This window comes from Passer montanus, unplaced genomic scaffold (genome assembly GCF_014805655.1).
Source record: "Passer montanus isolate IOZ18808 unplaced genomic scaffold, ASM1480565v1 scaffold119, whole genome shotgun sequence".
Lineage (NCBI taxonomy): Eukaryota > Metazoa > Chordata > Aves > Passeriformes > Passeridae > Passer > Passer montanus.
This window is the reverse complement of record NW_024358611.1, coordinates 1311179-1329912: the sequence shown is the minus strand read 5'-3', so window position 1 is coordinate 1329912 and position 18734 is coordinate 1311179. Positions and strand designations below refer to the sequence as shown.

The 18734-nt window shown below is 50.7% G+C and overlaps 1 protein-coding gene across 1 annotated transcript; it reads right to left on the bottom strand.

The window, feature by feature from the left end:
- Positions 1-915: 915 nt before the first annotated feature.
- Positions 916-1491, bottom strand: LOC120496812 (small basic protein 1-like). Its single transcript, XM_039697595.1, has 2 exons — positions 1434-1491; positions 916-1046 (listed from the first exon to the last, which is right to left on the bottom strand). The coding sequence occupies exons 1-2, from the start codon at positions 1489-1491 to the stop codon at positions 916-918; spliced, it is 189 nt and encodes a 62-aa protein (XP_039553529.1).
- Positions 1492-18734: the final 17243 nt, after the last annotated feature.

Genomic DNA, 18734 nt, shown 5'->3' with positions numbered 1-18734 from the left:
CAAAGCCTTCTTCTGTTCTTGCAAGGCCCTGGGGCCGGAAAGTTCATTTATTTCCTGCAGAGTTTCAGAGAAATAGAGCTGATTTCTACCCTGTGGACACAAACATCCCAGCCTCCAGTGTTTCTGGAGTGTTTGTGGGGTGTTCTGAGCCACCCTACACTGGATCAATCCCTGTGCCCTTGCAGAATACCTGGAGTGACTGGGTTGTCCCACAGGGGATGGGGCAGGGAAGGGGACACTGAGGAAATCCTCCTGTGCTCTCCTGTTCTTGGTGACCCCCATGGAATAATCTGGTCACAGACTCTGCTGAGAAGGCACTTGGTGAGGGTGTCCGGGACAATCACAGCACCCCAAAGCCTCGGTGGGTACATTGGTTGCTCTGAGAGTGCCCCAGGAGTGGAATTTTGGGGTGCAGGGGGAAGGTGGTGCTGTTTGTCTCCTGTTCCCACCTCTCTGTGGGACTGAGGGCCCCAGTGCAGAGGCTGGATGGACTGATGGGGCTGTTGTGCCCCTTACAAATAAACTAGGATTCAGTTTGTGGAGGAGGGAAGCACTGGATTAAGCAGTGAGCCTCCTCCCAGCCTTTTCCACCACTCTGCTTTGAAAACCCCAAAGCCTTTGCTTTTCCTGGCTGGCATTTTGGAGTCGGGGCTTTGGGGCTGCCAGGGGTGTGTGGTGACCACTCTCCAGGGAGCTCTGGCTGCCAGCCTCTCCTGGCTGTCCCATCTCTGGTGGCAAATGAACCTCACAGCACACAGAAATCATCTTATCACAGCACACAGAAATTATCTTATCACAGCACACAGAAATCATCTTATCTGCCCATCTTTACTTCAAAGCGCTGAGCACCGCCTCAGCCACGCCCTGGACACAGCTCCGGGAGCTCCAGGGCTGCGGGGCTGGGCTCCTCCAGGGTCATTTCCCCTTTTTGGGAGAGGGGATGCAGCAGTGCAGCTCCTGGCAGTCGGGGCTGAAGGACCACTCCTCGGTCTCGTCGCACGCGTGGGAGCAGTACCCGTCACAAAAGCCCTTGGGCTGCCCGTGCCCTGCCATGAGAAGAGACAGAGGGGATTTATAGAGCAAATCATGGGTATGCAGGAGGGCAGAGCCCCTGGAGTTGTCTCCTTGCTGGTTCCAGGGTGGTACTGATGCTCTGGGTGGCTCTGGGGTTAGACCCACCCAGGACAGGATGCATTTCATGTCCCCGCTGAGCTGGGCACTTACAAACCATCCCTCTACTCATGCTGGATCCCTCTGCATGAGGGTGGGAGAGGGGATTTGCAGTGTGGCATCCACCCCATCCCAACCCCGTTGTTGGGTAAATCAGCAGGGCCCTGATCCCCACTGCCCCACAGATGAACCCCTCCGTGCCCTGAGGCTGCACAGGACACGGGTCACCCCGGTTTCTCCACCTCCACATGTTCCTGTCTTACCTGGGGTGGCCAGGGAGGAAAGCAGGAGCACAGCAAAGACCACGCAGAGCACCCTCATGGCTGGAGGCCAGGGGGGGATGTTGGCACACAAAATCTGAGTGCCCGAGGTGTCGGAGGGCAGAGGTTTTATAGAGGGACTCCGGCCACGAGCGGCACGGCCAGAGGAGAGCCCTGGGCAAAGCCACCTGCAGAGGGCTGTTGTTTGCTCTGCGGGCTGTGCAGTGTCACCCTGCCCCGCTGGGCCCTCTCACAAAGGCTCCTGGCAGCCAGGCCGTGCTCCATGGGCACGTGGGGCCGTTCCTGCTCTCCAGATCCGGCTGTCGGGCACGGCCGGGCTCCAGCAGTGCCAGCCGGGGCTGCCCACGGCACAGCTGCTCCCAGGGCAGCTGGAGTTCAGCCTGGGATGGCTCCTGATAAGCTCTGGGTGCTGCCTGCAAGGCACAGGCACAATGGGGTGTCAGATCCATTCCCCGGTGGTTTTATGGAGCATCCAACCCTGACCAGTGCTCTGGCACTGAGGATGGAAGAGTCACGGAACAGAATCCCAGAATAGTTTGGGTTGTGAAGTCTCTTGTGATTCCAGCGCTATCCTGCCTAAAAATTTCCACAATTTTCTGGAAAAAAATCCTTCAAAAATTCACAAATAAGAGGTTGAAAAGGACTGCAAAGCATTGGGGGACAGGATTACAGATCCAGTGGCTCTCCTCATGCCAAAACCATAATGTTAAAAAAACATTAAGTAATAGTGGAAGTTCCCTTGTCTATACAGACAAGGATAATGATCTGGAAAACAGAGAACAAGGAGTTTCTGGCTGTGGGCAGTTGTGCAGGGATCATTTGTGAGGCAGTAAATCACAGGCAGGCACCAAGGAGCCGAGTCAGGTGTTGGGAAAGCAGCACCCATTGTCCTACAGGTGCAAACAAGACCTGGGTCTGGAAAACACAGGCTGTACCCATGGCATGGCCCTTGGGAAGTGCATCCATCCAGGGAAACAGGGAAGGGGTTCAGAGGGGCTCCGAAAATGGCTCAAGGTCACCCAAAAGAACCAGGGCAGTGCCTGTCCCCTGTGCTGGCACTGCTGGGACACCTCCAGTGCTGGGGACAGCTCTGGACAAGAAGGACATTGAGGGGCTGTAGAGTGTCCAGAGCAGGGAACAGAGCTGGAGAAGGGGCTGGAGCACCAGGAGCAGCTGAGGGAGCTGGGAAAGGGGCTCAGCCTGGAGAAAAGGAGGCTCAGGAGGGACCTTGTGGCTCTGCACAACTCCTGACAGGAGGGGACAGCCAGGGAGGATCGGGCTCTGCTCCCAGGGAACAGGGACAGGATGAGAGGGAACAGCCTCAAGTTGCACCAGGGGAGATTTAGATTGGCTATTGGGAAAAATTTATTCACCCAGAGTGTGGTCAGGCACTGACACAGCTGCTCAGGGCAGTGGTGGAGTCCCCACCCCTGGAGGGATTTAAAGCCATGTGGATGTGGCACTTGGGGACATGGCTCAGTGGTGGCCTTGGCAGTGCTGGGGGATGGCTGGACTGGATCTCAGAGGGGCTTTTTCCACCTAAATGATTCTGGGATTCTGTAGTTAAGACGTGTCCTGCCAGAAAAAAATGAAAAGAATCAAGTGGAATGGTTATGATCAGGAAAGAGATGAAATGGAAAACATGGCAGCACAGAAATCCAGGAAAGAGGATCTGTTGGTGGCCAGGATGAGAAGTCAGTGACATGAACTTTGGCAAATTCTCCAAGGAGATTTTGCACCTAATTTTTAAATTTTTAGCTGCTACATTAATTTAGAAATTGCTTTTCCAATACATTTCTCCTTTCACTGCATTTTAACTTCTGGCATTTCTTGCTCAAGTTCCACATTTCAGCTATCCTCAGTGTGAAAGAGGACTTTTTTTTTTTACTTTTATGATAAATACGTGATTTACCTTCATATCCCACCTATTTCTTGGGTTAGGAAAATTGCAGAACTGTAGTTCTGTCCTGCTTAGGCCTCTAAAATGTTTGCAGGTCCTGATACACCTTCACTAAGTTTCTACCCTGAGCTGACAAGTTCCAGTATATTTAACTTTGTGAAAACAAGTGCCCAGCTCTGCCACTTTTCTTTAACCTCTTCTTTCCCTACCAAAGGCCATCTGGGATGGGAGCTGAGCAGTGACATCCCACAGGGGGATGGAGGATGCCCAAACCTCCTTCCCAACTGGCTTTAGGTAATTCAGACCCCTCCATTTGTACAGAGATTACAGATTTTTCCAAATTCTCACTGATTCAGCATTTGTCATTTTGCTGCCCAGTTGTGTTGTAAGATTCACCTGCTGCACTCTGAGGATTCAGGTTTGATGATATTGAGTAATTCTGAAGCAGCTTCTTGTCCCTTCAGCCTCTTTCTCTCCCTGGCTCTTTATCAAATTATTAAACAGCCCAGTGAGCTGGGGCTGGAAAATTTACCTCACAGAGTTTGGCTCTTGTTTGAAAGCCCAGGACTGTCTGGGGGGGATGAGGTGATGATCAAAGTGTCCCCTCCAGGCTCCCCGGAGCTGCCAGCCCCAGAGCTCCCACCCACCCATCAGAGGGGACAGCCAGAGGCACCTCCCTGAGCATTCGCTGAGTTTATCAGGGAGATTTTGCAGACACGGGGAGCAGGGATCCTTTCCAGGCTGTCAGTCCCACATGGTGATCAGCCTGGACAATGCAGGCAGAGTTATCAGTGCATGGTGGCCCTGTTGCATCCCTCTGCATCCCTGCCAGAGGCTGGGAATGGGCTGGATTTCTGTGATACTGATCTTGTTCTCCCCTCCCTGCTGCATCCACAGATCTCCATCAGGTGCCTCTGACCCACAGCCCCATCCCAAGGACCCAGATATCAGCATCCCCTATTCCTTTGTGTTCCCATCAGTGCTGGTATCCTATCTGATGTTGGGCAGCCACATCTGGGGCAGACAGGAGGTGCCTGCCAGCACATTTGGGGAATTCTTGTGCCATCACTGCTCGCCCAGCCCCAAACAGCACGACTTGGATGAGTTCCCGAGTGTCCCCAGCATCCTCTGCTCCTCAGGGAAATTCTCTATAAAACCCAGCAGCTCCAGCCTGCCTGTACATCACCTCCTCTCTCTGAGGTCTTTGGCTCTCCTCTCTCCAGCCTCGCTGAGATCCCAGCTCAGCTCCAGCCATGAAGTTCCTCTACCTTGTCTTCGCTCTTTTCCTCCTCTTCTCCCTGGCCACTCCAGGTAAGATGGGAAATGGGGTGGGATGAGCTTTTTGCTAGCTGGGATTCTTTTAAAATAACTTTAGCTCAGTTCTTACCCTTTGAGAGGGCTGCTATCACCTGGGCAGGTACTTCAATGACTTCTTTCAAGGGACAATAAAATGAGAATAGTGTCAAGGAGGTTTGTATAGGAATAATTGAGGTTAATCCAGTTTAGGAGTGAGCCCAGGACAGACAATTCCAAACAAGAGTCTGGATGTGGCCACTTCTCCCAGGGATTTGGAGAATTTCATAGTGCTGGGGTGCTTTTCAGGCAGCTCAGTGTCTCTGTCAAAACTCAGTCCTGTGTGTGTTTAATGGCTTAAGCTGAGAAAAGGTAGATTTAATTTGGATAGGAGGAAAAATTCTTCCCTGTGAGGGTGATGAGGTTCTGGCACAGGGTGCCCAAAGAAGCTGTGGCTGCCCCTGGATCCCTGGAAGTGCCCAAGTCGGGTTGGATGGGGCTTGGAGCAGCCTGGGATAGTGGAAGTTGTCCCTGCCCATGGCAGGGCGTTGGAACAAGGAGATCTTTAAGGTCTTTTCCAAGCCAAAACATTCCATGAGTCCATGATTCTATGTTTGGTTTATGGATGTTATACAACTGTTGCTGTTATTCCCTGTTTCTCAGACTCTGAAGCTCTCTGGTCCCCCTTCAGGAATCAAGAGGGGATTTTGGGCTGAGATCTCCCAAAAGGGTGTTAGAACTCCCCCTCAGGTGTCAGTTATCAACCACCTGGGGCAAGTCTTTCTCTTGGCTCACTTTTAACCTTTTAATGGTGAATATGTAGTGCCAGGCTGCTGTGGGACCAATTTGAAGACCTTTGCAGCATCCTTGACGTGGTTTTTGCTGCTTTGCTCTGAGAACAATGATCCTTTCAGGAGAGATACAAGGGAAGGGAACACCTGTGGGCACAGGGGAACATCTTTAGGAACTTGGCTTTTGGGGCATCTCTTAGGAGGGAAATGGATCTGCTTCCCTAGGCATGGGAGCATCTTTTCCAAAGATGGGGGGAGGGAGGTGCACAAGGAGCTGTTCAGACTTGTGACCTCCAGGTCCCTTCCAGCTTTGAGGCTGGGCTTGGACAGGAATGTTGGACATGTGAGGGAATGGAGCAGGACATCCCTATGGACAGGGTCTGATCCTGCTGCCCACTGGGAGGGGGTGGGAGGGCATGGAAATGGGGAGCAGGGATTGGAAAATGGGGAATAGAGATGGGGAAATTGGGAACAGAGATGGGGAAGTGGGGAAATGGTGAAATGGGGAACAGAGGAGGGACTGTCTGATCCCATTGCCATCCCCTCTTCTTAATAAATAAAACAAAGAAAAAAAGGAGATGTAACTCTGGCGTGTGTGGTGTGGTTACTGGTGTCCCCAGGCTCCCCAAGTCCAGCCTAAAGTCTCAGCAGCACCAAAAATAAAGTCTGAAAATCAAATGACAATGAGCTGCAGGTCTGCCAGTGGTCTGAGAGGGTGGGGATTTGGGAATAAGGTGCTATTTTTCCTCTTGACTTCTCCATGGCCCTTTACACAGCCCTCTGGAGACAGGAAAGTTTCTAAAGTTTCTTTTAGCTCCTTGCTGCTTTTCAGGTCACAGGTTATCTGCAAATGTCTTTAAAAGTGTCTGGCTCAGCAATGTCTCCTCTTGGGCATAAGACAGCCCTCTTTCCATGAAAATTTCAGCAAGTGGGAAACAGAGAAGATACAAGGCCCTCACAGGTCCCATGCAATGGATTGGACAGGGGGAGATCCCTCAGCAACCATGGGCAAAACAGACTCCACTTGGGAAATTGAATATAATTTATTGAAAATGAAAGTTGGAGGAGGGAAATGAGGAAGGAAAAAAAAATTAAAATTCTGCCCTCCCTGCCTGCTACTTCTTCCCATTCTGGGTGTCCTGAATTCTCTCCCTCCTCCTCTCAGCAGGGAAGGGGGGCTCTGGTCAGTTGTCTCTGTTGCTCCTTCTTCCTCAGGGGTTGGGCTTCTCACTCACTTCCCCTGCTCCAGTGTGGGTCCTTTCCATGGGGTCAGTCCTTCAGGAATAATCTGCTCCACGTGGGTCCCCCATGGAGTCACAAGTCCTGCCAGGACCCTGCTCCAGCCTGGGTTTCCCCCAGGGTTCCTTCAGGCATCCCCTGCTCCAGTGTGGGGTCTCCAGGTGGATTTCTGCTCCCCCCTGGGCCCCCAGGGGCTGCAGGGGCCCAGCTGCCTCTCCTGGGCTGCACCCTGGGCTGGGAATCTCAGCTCTGGTGCCTGGAGCAGCTCCTGCTCCTGCTCTGGACTTGGAGCAGGGCTGCTCTCACGTATTCTCACTCCTCTCTCCAGGTGCTGCTTTGCATTTCCCCCCCTCTTTTCTTACCTCTGTTATCCCAGAGGTGCTGCCCCTGTCGCTGATGGGCTCAGCCTTATCCAGTGGCACATCCATCCTGAAGCAAACTGGAATTTGTGGAGGAGTCAGGGACCAAAAGGGACCAAAAGAGCCATAGGGTCTGAGGGATCATTTCCCATCTAGAGAAAGGACGGCTAGAGGGGTGCACTGGGAACATTTGGGGCAGTTTAATCCTGTTTATCTTCTCTATTTCTCTCCTGCTTTTACCTTGCAATGCAATTGAAGCATTCAGTGCAGAGAGAGAACAGCAGCAAATCCACAGGGCTTGGGATCCATCCAGCACCTTAGAGCTGTGACATCCAGCTGGATGTGGAAGGGAGCCCCTTGTCCCCAGTCCCTTCACGTGGACACACTGGGAGTAAGAGCTTTTCCAGTTTTTGCTCCCCAGGGCAGGCAGCCCCAGGCTGCTGTCAGGCCATTCCAGAGGGAGCACAGTGCCAACATTGTTCAGGCTCAAACATCCATTCTCTGCCAGGAACACAACCTGCAGTGCCTCTGCTTGGGTTCAGCCTCTCCTTGGACTGGAGGTGCTGAAGGAATTGTTTTGCTGCTCCACAAGGGAGAGGGAAATGTGGGAAGGAACACACATCAATCACAATTTGATATAAATGTAAATGCCAGGATTTCTGCTTCTTCTGCCAGTAACCTGCTCTAGTGAAAAGTGTCCCTGTCCCTGTCCATGGCAGGGGTTTGGCAATAGATGACCTTTAAGGTTCCTTCCAACCCAAACCATTCTGTGATTCTGTGACTCTTCTCAGTTTGTGGTGAAGGACACTTTGGGAGGGCAGTAGAGGCCTGAGCCGCTCTGGCCATCTCTGCCCTTGGCATTTTGCTGTATTCTACTAATCTATGTGTAAAATTTACCTTCAGGCAGCCAGAGGGCTATTCTCAAAAGAAAGGCATTTCAGCTTGGTCACAACTTGCTTGTCCATTGCCACAGGATTCAGGACTCTCTGGTAGAGGGTCAGGATCTTGAATCCCAGGGTGGGATTGGCCAGGGTAGTACCAATCCTCTCAGGCCTCTGCTTTGGAAAGGGAGGAAAAGAGCTTCCAAACTCATTGTTTTAGCACTGATCACCCCCAACCATTTCTACAAGCCAGCACCAAGTCCCCTGAACAGGGGGACAGTCACAATTGTCTGTGCTTGGCAGCCAGACGGAGAGGAGCCCAGCTCTCATGGGAGGGACACTGGCACAGGGCACACGAGAGCCCTTCAAAGAGCCAAACGGGCACGGAGTGGAGGTCTCACTGCCACATGGCCACTGGGTTGGAGTGACATAAGGTCCCATTAAGCAGCAAACAATGTGTGCTTGGGCACCAGCAAAGTCATGCTCCTCTTAGTGCTGTCCTGTCTGTCAGGAAATGTCTATAAATATCAGGGTCTCCAGCCTTTTTCGCAGCAAGATCTCCCTGCTAGGCTGCATCCCAGAGCTGCTGTGGTCCTGGTGGATATCCAGCCATGAGGGTCATCTACGTTGTCTTTGCTGTTTTCCTAATGGCCTTGATGGCCACCCCAGGTAAGGTGGGAAATTGTGGGGAGCAGCATGAGAGATAAGACTGAACCATAAAGGAATTAAGGTGAAAGTGTTCCAGGATGTGTCCAAGGCCAGGTTGGATGGGGTTTGGAGCAACCTGGGATGGTGGGAGGTGTCCCTGATCATGGCAGGGGGTTGGAAGTGGACCAAGGTCCCTTCCAATCCAAACCACTCTGGGATTGTATGTAAAAAAAGTTTTGCACGAAAGTAGGTGTGGGTGGGTCTTGCGTGGAGAATTATTTGGGTTTGGTTCAAAACACTTTGGAGTGGAGTTCAGCTCCAGAATCACCCCATCCTAAATTTAGACATCCAACATCTGTGGGTCTTCATGGGAACTGGGCCCAGCCATGGTCACTGGACCTTGCTGGTGACCATGAGGAATCAGTGTAGATGCAGATCTTTCCTTCTTTCCACAGCCAAGAGCCAGCCAAAAAGGAGCTGCAGAGGGCATTGCTCCAGGACCTGTGGCAAAGGAGAGAGGGAGGAGCACACTGAGGACTGCGGGAGCATGCACTGCTGCCTGACACACAGGAAAAGGAAGTAGAAGAGGAGGACAGAAAGTGATGCTTAAAGTGGTTTCTTCTTGTTTGGAAAAATTTTGTCTCTTCTTTGTTTTCTTCTTTCTTTGTTTTTTGTTTAGGTTTTTTTGTTTGTTTGTTTGTTTTTTCCTTGATGGAAATAGATTTTGCTCCTTTCAATAAAAAAGTGTCCTGAAATGTGCTGTGTGGTTTGTTGTCTTCTAAAAAGTTGGGTGCAGAGGACCAGGAAAAATCCAGCCAGTCTTGCCGGAGAGGTCCTTGTTCATGGAGATGATGTGGTCAAATGCAAATTCTGCCAGTTGAACCCATTCCCCTTTGTCCTCTCCCTCCATTCCTTGTCCCCTGTCCCTCTCCAGCTCTCCTGGAGCCCCTTTAGGCTCTGGAAGGGGCTCTGAGCTCTCCTTGGATCCTTCTCTTCTCCAGCTGAACCCCCACCAGCTGTCCCAGCCTGGCTCCAGAGCAGAAAGGCTCCAGTCCTCACCCCTGGAACTGCCAATAATTTGGAAAGGACCATGGCTGTGTGAGCAGCTCTGTGTGGTAGCACAGGAACACTTAGAAGGCACAGGATCCTCGAGATTGAGCTGCTGGAGGGTGAAGCAGGAGGGGAGAGGCACAATCTCAGATAACAGATTGGATCCAGGCAGGGCCAGTGCAGCCTAAAAACTGCACTGTGGCTTCTGAATTTGAAAATTGCCACCAATAATTAAGTTTTGTCCCCAGAAAGACTTTAGTTTTGTCCTTTTATGTGTCATTGAGCCCTGTTTTGGAGTTGGGGTAGCCAACTGATAGGGGATAGCCCATGGCATTCCTAGAGACTCTTCCCAAGGACACAGCATGGGGAATGCCCTCCAGCTGCTCCTTCTCAGCTGAGGGAGCATCTCTGGGCATCACTGGGGACACCTGAAGGAGAAAAATCTGATGAACGTGGGAGTGATCCCTGACTCACTGGTGCGAGCAGAGCTGCAGTTGGCACAGGTTTCCCAGAGAAGCTGTGGCTGCCCCTGGATCCCTGGAAGTGTCCCAGACCAGGCTGAACAGGGCTTGGAGCAACCTGGGATAGTGGAAGGTGTCCCTGTCCATGGCAGGGATTGGAACAAGATGATCCTCATGGTCTCTTCCAACTCCAAAAATTCAGTGATTCCATGATCTAGGGCTCTTCTTTGCTCACCATGTCCTTGGAAAACCAAGCACAGACAAACCCAAATCAGCCTCATGACTTGCTGATCCCAGTTCCCATTTGTCACTGTGACTTTCCTCCTAATGTCTCCAGGAGGAGCAGTTGGAAGTCCCTGCTGCAGGGACTGTGCTGCCACTACACTTGGCTCCTGGGGGAGACGGGGTGGGTTTCCTGGAGAAGAGCTCACCAGGGCTCAGGGAATTGTCTTCTGCAGATTTTAAGGCCAGTTTTTCCTTCCATTCCCATCAATGTCCTCAGCTGTGGACTCCAGTGTCACCCCCAATGGCACCTCCAAGTTATCCTAAACCCAGAGGAAAGGGCATCCCTTTCTCTCTTTGAGAGGAAGGAAATCATGATTTACTCAGCTTTAGTGCACAGCAAAGGGAAAGGATTTAAAAACTCAAATTAAAAAATGGATCACCACAGTTTTACCTGAGGAAAAAAAGAGAATGCACTGTGGATAGTGACAGTTTCATCTTTTAGGGAGGTTAGGATCAACAGGGATGAACAGAGCCTATTGAAGTCCTAACTTGGTGCAGGTGTCAGTCCAAGTGCCAGGTGGGGACAACAGCAAAGGTGTTCACCAGCAAGGAACAGGGATGGGGGCTGCTCACACACCAGTGACAGTCTGGACATGGCCAGGTGATGCCAGCTGGCCTCAGGCCCAGCAAACAGGCCCTGGCACTGCTTAATGGACTGGAATAGACACCTCCAGAGTGTCCAAGGCCACGGGAACAGAGCCAGGAATAGGCTGTGTGACTTCTTTCTCTAGGACTGGCGGGCTCAAGGAAACCGTGGAGGGGGAACAGAGCTGAGGGTTTGTGTTTGTAGTTTGGTGTCTGTAGTTTTCCACAGGCTGCAAATATAATGTGGGAAGAAGAGCAAACTGATAAAAGGGATGCTTGGAAAAAAAATGGGGTTTATATTTGTGTTTTCATCTTCCACTTCCAAGGTCTGGAGAACAGAGATGCACGAGATGGGTGCATAAAGGGGACATAATTTCCAATCCTGATGGGCTCCTGCAATGAACGCTGAGGAAGAGTAAAATCTCTGGGGAAGAAGATGAGAATCTGGTGAGGCTGAGGCACAGGGTGCCCAGAGAAGCTGTGGCTGCCCCTGGATCCCTGGAAGTGTCTAAGACCAGGTTGGATGGGGCTTGGAGCAGCCTGGGATAGTGGAAGGTGTCCCTGTCCATGGCAGAGGGTGACTGAGAAGGTTTTTAAAGCCTTTTCCAACCCAACCACTCTGTGATTTCTTGAGGGGACACGCTGGAATTTTGTCGGTGGGTGACCACACAGCCACACAGCAAAGGCACTGGGAGGTAGAGCTCACCCCACAATCTCGTTGTGTCCTTCTGCAGGGAAGAACAGTTTGGGAATAGAGATCACAGGGAGCTGAGAGCCCAGGCCAGTGCATTACTGGCTCCTACACTTCCCCCTGGAGTTCCCAACCCAAACACCCCCTCCCACAGAAGCTGCTCCAGGCACCACGGGTGGTGAGGAACAGCCCGGGATGCTGGGGCTCCAGCGAGAAGGCAACTTTGGGTGATGTATGTGAAAAACGCCAATCACTTATTTTTAAAATTTTAAAAATTTAATAGTAACAAAATGGTTATAAAAACAGCAATATAATTAGAGTAATAAAAGGTTGAACAATTGAGATTAGGACAATAAAAGACAATGAGAACAAAGAGTTATGGATGGTCCGGGTACCTTTTCTGGGCAAAATAAGCCTGAAAAAGGACAGCCATTAACAGATGATTAACCCTTAAAAACAATAACTGGTTGCATATTCATCCATCTCATACATGATGCAAAAATTCCATTCAAACAAAGGGTTCTGTCTGGTCAGCATCAACTTCTTCCTCTTAATCCTAATGGTGTCTTCCTGGCTGAGCAAGGCAGGAAGAAGTTAGTTTATTCTGATAATGGGGCAGTAAATTCTCTTTCTTTAAAGATTTAGGTGTCCTGTGCCTGCTATCTCAGTGCAAGTCCTCTCTTTAAAAAATATCTTATATAGCATAGTTTATATTTTAACATTATGTTATAACCTAAAACTATATTTAACACACTACTTAAGAAAATTAATACAGCATAACTTTCTAACACAACACATACAATATTCACGTTAATATTTGCAAAAATCATAAAATACGCATTTTTCACAATGTAAAACCAAGAGAAAACCCAAATCCCTTCTCCACCACCACTGCTGCAGGGAGGAACCAGGAAAATCCCGGCAGCACAGCTGGAAAGGCGGCTTTTAGCAGCTCTCTGCAGCTTGAGATCCCACGGGCTGTGCCAGCCGCCGTGCCGGGCTCAAGGTGAAACCCGTGCCCGTGGTCAGAGCCCGGAGAAGATTTAGGGAAGGCTGCCATCTCTTGGATAAGTGCAAAACGACAGCACCTGCCTGGGAATGCTGCTCAGGCACCCAGGGATGCCAGCTCCAGCCTTGCTCTCAGAGAAGGGCAGGATGAAGTTGTTCCCTCTCTTCTCGTGCCTCCCGCAGGCCGATCCACGTCTTTATTTAGGGCAAACTGGGATCAGATGTGGGAATGAGCTGATTTTCCGTCTGGTTTTCCATGCCTTTCAGTGGCTGCTTCTGTGGGGTGCACATCTGGAGAGTTTTATTTGAACCACCTGGCTGCAGGTCACACACAGGTGGGAGAGGTGCCCCTAGACTTGGGACAGCCTTTCGGGGGTCTCTTTGCCCATCCCTGCTGCTCTCAGGAGATTTCAGGGGCTCCTTTCACCTTTCCATAGGAAGCCTTTTGGCATTTGCAGTGGCCACACCTGCTCTGCCAAGCCCTGAGGTGCAAACCCTGCCCTCCTCTGGTTCCCTGTCCCCAGGGTCCCCTGCACTGCCCTGTCTCCCAGACCCAGCTTCTCCATGGCTCAAAAAACATCCCAGCACCTGCCTGCCTGGTGGCCCACTTTCCTGCAGATTAAACATTTGTCTAATGGCCATAAGCTGCTTAAACATGTCTTGGGCAAAGCCCCTTTGTGAGAATAAATGGCTTCCTGCTGGGACCACTGCTATGCCCCCACTCCAAAGTGTTTCTTATGGATACCTCATCTGTTTTCCTTCTCTTTTGTGCCTCCAGTCTGCTCATCTCCTTTCCAGGAGTGAGGAATTTACCCCATTGTGGACAAAGGGAAGTTGTTTGCACTGCACAGCCAAAGAAAATCCCCAATTCTTCCTCTTTTCCACCCTGCTCCCTCTCTCCAGGATATCCAGAAGCATGCCCTTCCTTCCAATCCCATATGTGTTTACCCAGCCAGCCAACACCACAATGTTTAGGATCTGCCAATGCATGAGTGTGCAGCACTTTCTAATTAGCCTGACAAAACCCAAATAAAATCAGAGCCAACACACCCAGCGCTTCCAGGATTTTCCACCCCCACATGCCTGTCAGCTCTACATCTCCATTGTTTGTCCTCCCTGCCACCTCTGACCAAGCTGTGACCTTTAACCTAGACCCAAAAAAAGCATCAAATTCAAATAAAGTGACTGTCCTAAAGCTGTTTTTATTTTTGGCAGGCATGGGAGGAGGATCAAGCTGACCAATACTGGGAATACTTGGTCCAAACTGTATGAATTGTGATACTTTTTTTAAAGGGAATTTTTTATCATGATGCCTTTAAATTGTCACTCAGTTTTTGCCTCCTGAGGATGTACGACATAGACCCCTCTGCTGCACCCGTTTTCTTTTCTGAAAACAAATGCTGACTCTAAAATCCCAATAATAACCCATCTTCCTATGCTCTGAATATCCAGCACAGAAATAACAGAAAAGACCCAAGCACTTGGAACAAGGCAAGGAATTCCAGTAACACCCTGTGCCCTAATTCATCCAGGGCTTATGCTATTAGAGGAGGTGATGCTAAGCTGGGGCTCCTAAGCTGTGGCTCCTTGGATATTAGAGAAGGAAAGAGTGTGGGGGAGGTGGCTGGGATGGAGAAATAGACCATGGCTGAGCAATGCCAGGTTTTAGAGTGTCATGGAGGCTGATGGCTGTGATTCCCCTCGGGAAAGAGTGGTCTGGTAGGAGGGAAGGACTCGTGGGCTCCATAGAGAGCTGAAAAAGAGGCAAAGTGATGCTATTGCCCCAAAAACTGTTCTGCTTTTCAGCTGGAATGTGGGTATCCCCCTGGTGTTGGGAATCCCAAGGTTTTGGAGGCCAGTCCTTCGGCTCCCATGGTGCTTCAAGGGCTGGGAGAGAGCAGGAAAAATCCTTGGGAAGCAGCATGAGGCATAAGGGAGGTGTGGAAGAAGGAAGGGAAGTGGGATGGCCACAAGGGCAGGAGGGATGTGGGCAGGGGGAGTTCCAGGAACTTGAGATGTTCCAGAACTTGAGCAGAGACTAGGAAGGGAATGGTTACATTGACCAAGGTCATGTGGTGGCTTCATCAGGATCCCAGGATTTGACACAGGGAAAGGCTGGTGAGGTGCTGGAGCTGTGGCTTGAAGAGGGGAAAAATGGATGGAGGAATGATGCCAGGGAATAAAGGCAATGGGTGCAGTGCCTGTATGACCAAGAGGATTTAGAGATAATCCAGGGACACCACCTGGTCTGGCCTGGGTGTCACTGGAAGGGAAGAGTCACACCCCACAGGTCTTGGGGCATCTTCCAGCCCAACCCGTGGCCCAACAGCCTTTCCAGAATCCTTGGGAAGGCTCTTTCAGCATTTTTGCCCTGAGCTTGACTTGGATCACCCAGCAGTCAACACCCACCTCCTGCTATTCCCCTGGAGAGGGGATTCAGGCCTTCAGTGCCTAAATATTATAATGACCCCAAGCCATAATTACTATGTAAGACCAGAGCACCTCAGAGCACCCAGATTCTCTCCAGAGATTTATGCATTTCTTAAGAGATTTACAATTTAAACATGGTCTCGTGCATACCCCAAAGCCAAGACAGAGTGGCCAGTTGGGCTGGATCTGCTATTAAACTTTCTCAGTCTTCAAAACAGGATGATCCCTCCAGGTGGTCCATTGGGAATGGTCCCTTGTCCATGTGAACTCCTGAACTTCCCAGATCATTCCAGCCAACGTCCCACCTGAGCTGAAACAAGCAGCTCAGCAGTAGGGGTGACTCTCTGTGCCCCAAATAGTTTCTTTCCCAGTTGCAGCCATAGCCCCAGGGATTTTAATTCCAGTAGGGTGGAGTAGGACCGTGGCCACGTGGCCACAAGGACCAGGAGCAGAGCAAACCAGAAGCAAAGACCTTCACCAGCAGTGTCAGCTCATACAGCACAAGGCAAAATTGTAACTCATGCAAAGATAAGAAGCCTCTTTTTCACTTTAAAAGTGAAAATGCTGGAAGTGAGTAATTACTCCAGGCCTGGCTATCCAGTCAGAAAGCATCACGCATTTCTGAGCAGTGCTTGGTGAGGGACCGACGGGGCTGGCTGGCATTTCATCCCAGCTTCCTTTCACTTGAGCAATCCGCTCTGGAGACTCTTGCTTTACTCACTTTTACAGCTCCTTGCACTCAAGGCTGCAGCAGGATGTGCTGGAAGAGATGCTAAATGTTATTTTGTGCCATTGTTTCCCCTAAAAGTAACATTTTTTTCCTTCTCCCTGAATAGCTGTTTCCCCTGTTTCTTGTGATACCTGGTGCATGTTCACTGAGAAATGTGAGCTCTGGCCAAATGCTACTTGGAATCCCTGACTTTATTCTTGTCTTTCAATTTCCTCTGAAATACAAAGGGGTGAACTCATTATCTGCCCTCTTCTGCTGGGTCTCAGATGGCGTCAGACCTTGAAATGGCCTTCCTTGCATTTTGCCATCTGAAGGGACCAGGATAGGCTGGAGAGGTGGGTCCATGTGAACCTCATCAGGATCAACAAGGCCAGCTGCAAGGTCCTGCACTTTGGTCTGGGCAATCCCAGGCACAAGAAGAGGCTGGGAGGGGAATGGGGAATGGGACTTGTCCTGGAGAGAAAGATTTTGGGGTGCTGGTGGATGAGAGCTGGACGTGACACAGCCATGATCATGTTGAAGGGACCAGGATAGGCTGGAGAGGTGGGTCCATGTGAACCTCATCAGGATCAACAAGGCCAACTGCAAAGTCCTGCACCTTGGTGTGGGCAATCCCAGGCACAAGAAGAGGCTGGGAGGGGAATGGCCCTTCCAGAGCATAAAGGGGGCTGATCCCCCAGCATGGGCAGCAGGGAAGGGGGGGATTCTGCCCCTCTGTCCCACTCAGGTGAGACCCCACCTGCAGAGCTGCCAACAGCCCTGGGCCAACAGAAGAAGAACATGGACCTGCTGGAAAGAATCCAGAGGAGGCCATGGAGATGCTCCAAGGGCTGAATAACCTCTGCTCTGCAGCCAGGCTGGGAGAGCTGGGGATGCTCACCTAGAGAAGAGAAGGATCCAGGGAGAGCCCAGAGCCCCTTCCAGGGCCTAAAGGGGCTCCAGGAGAGCTGGAGAGGGACTTGGGACAAGGGATGGAGGGACAGGACACAGGGAATGACTTTAAACTGACAGAGAGCAGGGATAGATGGGATAGTGGGAAGGAATTCTTGGCTGTGAGGATGGGGAGGCCGTGGCACAGGATGCCCAGAGAAGCTGTGGCTGCCCCTGGATTCCTGTCAGTGTCCAAGGCCAGGCTGGACAGGGCTTGGATCAGCCTGGGACAGTGGAAGGTTTCCCTGCCCATGGCAGGGGGTGGGACTGCATGGTCTTTAATGTCCCTCCCAACCCAAAGCATTGTGGGATTCCATAATTATTTGTGTATTTTCCTAAACATACATAAAATCTTTGCCCTGAGAAGCCAAAAGATGTGTTGGACATTTCATGGGTGATCTTCACCTGTGCTCCAGGGTGCCAGAACACCCTGAAGAGCTGCACAAGTTTATCTTCATTCAGGAAAGAAAACAATCAAAAATCCAAAAATGCTTTGTATAGACAACAGAAGAGTTTTAGGATATTAAAATGAAAAAAAAAGAGAAGAAAACCACAGGCATGAAACCCTGTTTCCATTTTCCCCTGCCCTGTGTAATACAAGTCACTGGATGTCACTTGGTAAAGATGAAGTTCAGTGGAGGAGGAGGAATTCAGAGGTCCCTCCACTGTGCAAAGCCAATTTATGGACTTCACTGCTAAAGAAGGTCACCGAGTCAACTGCTGTGACTGGATAATTGCATGACCACGAACATTTGCAGCTCTGCATGCGAAGATCCTGTAATAAAGGTAATCAAATCTCATGCTCCAGCGCATAAGTGGATCTTGGGCAGCAGCCGGGGGAGAGCTTTTCCACCCGCACACCCAGAACCGTGCAGACACTTTGGAGTGTGATGGAGGCAACCTCAGGAGCCTCCGGTTTTGGCCATCGCCCGAGGCAGGAAAGGGGCTTTGATGAGCTGGTGGTCTAAGTGGGAATGGCAATTCCTGTGCAGGAGCTGGGGAGATCACGGAAGGGGCCGGGTGTGATTAGTGTGCTACAGTGAGTCACTGTGCACGGGGAATCCGTGGCTGGAGATCGCCCCAGCAGCAAAGCCTGGCCTGGAACGTCGGCAAAGCACCACAGGGCACTGATGAAATGGAGTCTGAAATATCCTGGGAGACTGCAGATGACACTTTGCCCAGTTCAGGAGTGAGGAGTGATGGAGGAGCCCTCACGAATGCCTAGAGATGGTGTGGACTCCCCATCCCTGAAGGTGCTCCAGGCCAGGTTGGACAGGGTTTGGAGAAACTTGGTCTATGGAAGGTACCCCTGCTCATGGTAGAGGGGGTGAAATGAGATGTTTTTTCAGGTCCTTCCAACCCAAACCATTCTGTGATTCTATAATTCCATCCTCAGCAAACACTGAACCTTTGTCCTTCCTCCCATGACAAGCCACTGGTTTCCATGTCAATGAAAAGCCCAGCCATGGTGCTACCACTGCTTGGGGTGTCCTGTGCAGGGACAGGAGTTTCATTTAATGGTCCTAGTGGGTCCCTTTCAGCTCAGGATATTCTATGGTTTTACTGCAAACCAGAGAGGAAACATAACACCCTGATGGGTGCATTGATGTGGCTTGAGGATTGGGATCTAAATGTATTTATAAGGATAAATCAGGGAAACAAGAACCTGTGTAGTCCCACCCTAACTAAGATTTCCAACATATGAAAGAGAAAAAAACCAAAACAAAACAGACACTGCAGAGTTCTTAAAATCCCATCTACAATGGGTTGGGTTGGAAGGGATCTTAAATGCCATCTTGTTCCAACACCCTGCCATGGACAGGGACACCTTCCACTATCCCAGGTTGCTCCAAGCCCCATGCAACCTGGCCTTGGACACTTCCAGGGATGAGGAAGCCATAGCTTTTTGGGCAACCTGTGCCAAGGCCTCCCCACCCTCTCAGGGAACAATTTATTTTCCTGGAATATTTGGAAGAAAGAAGAAGGCACAGACAAGCAGCAT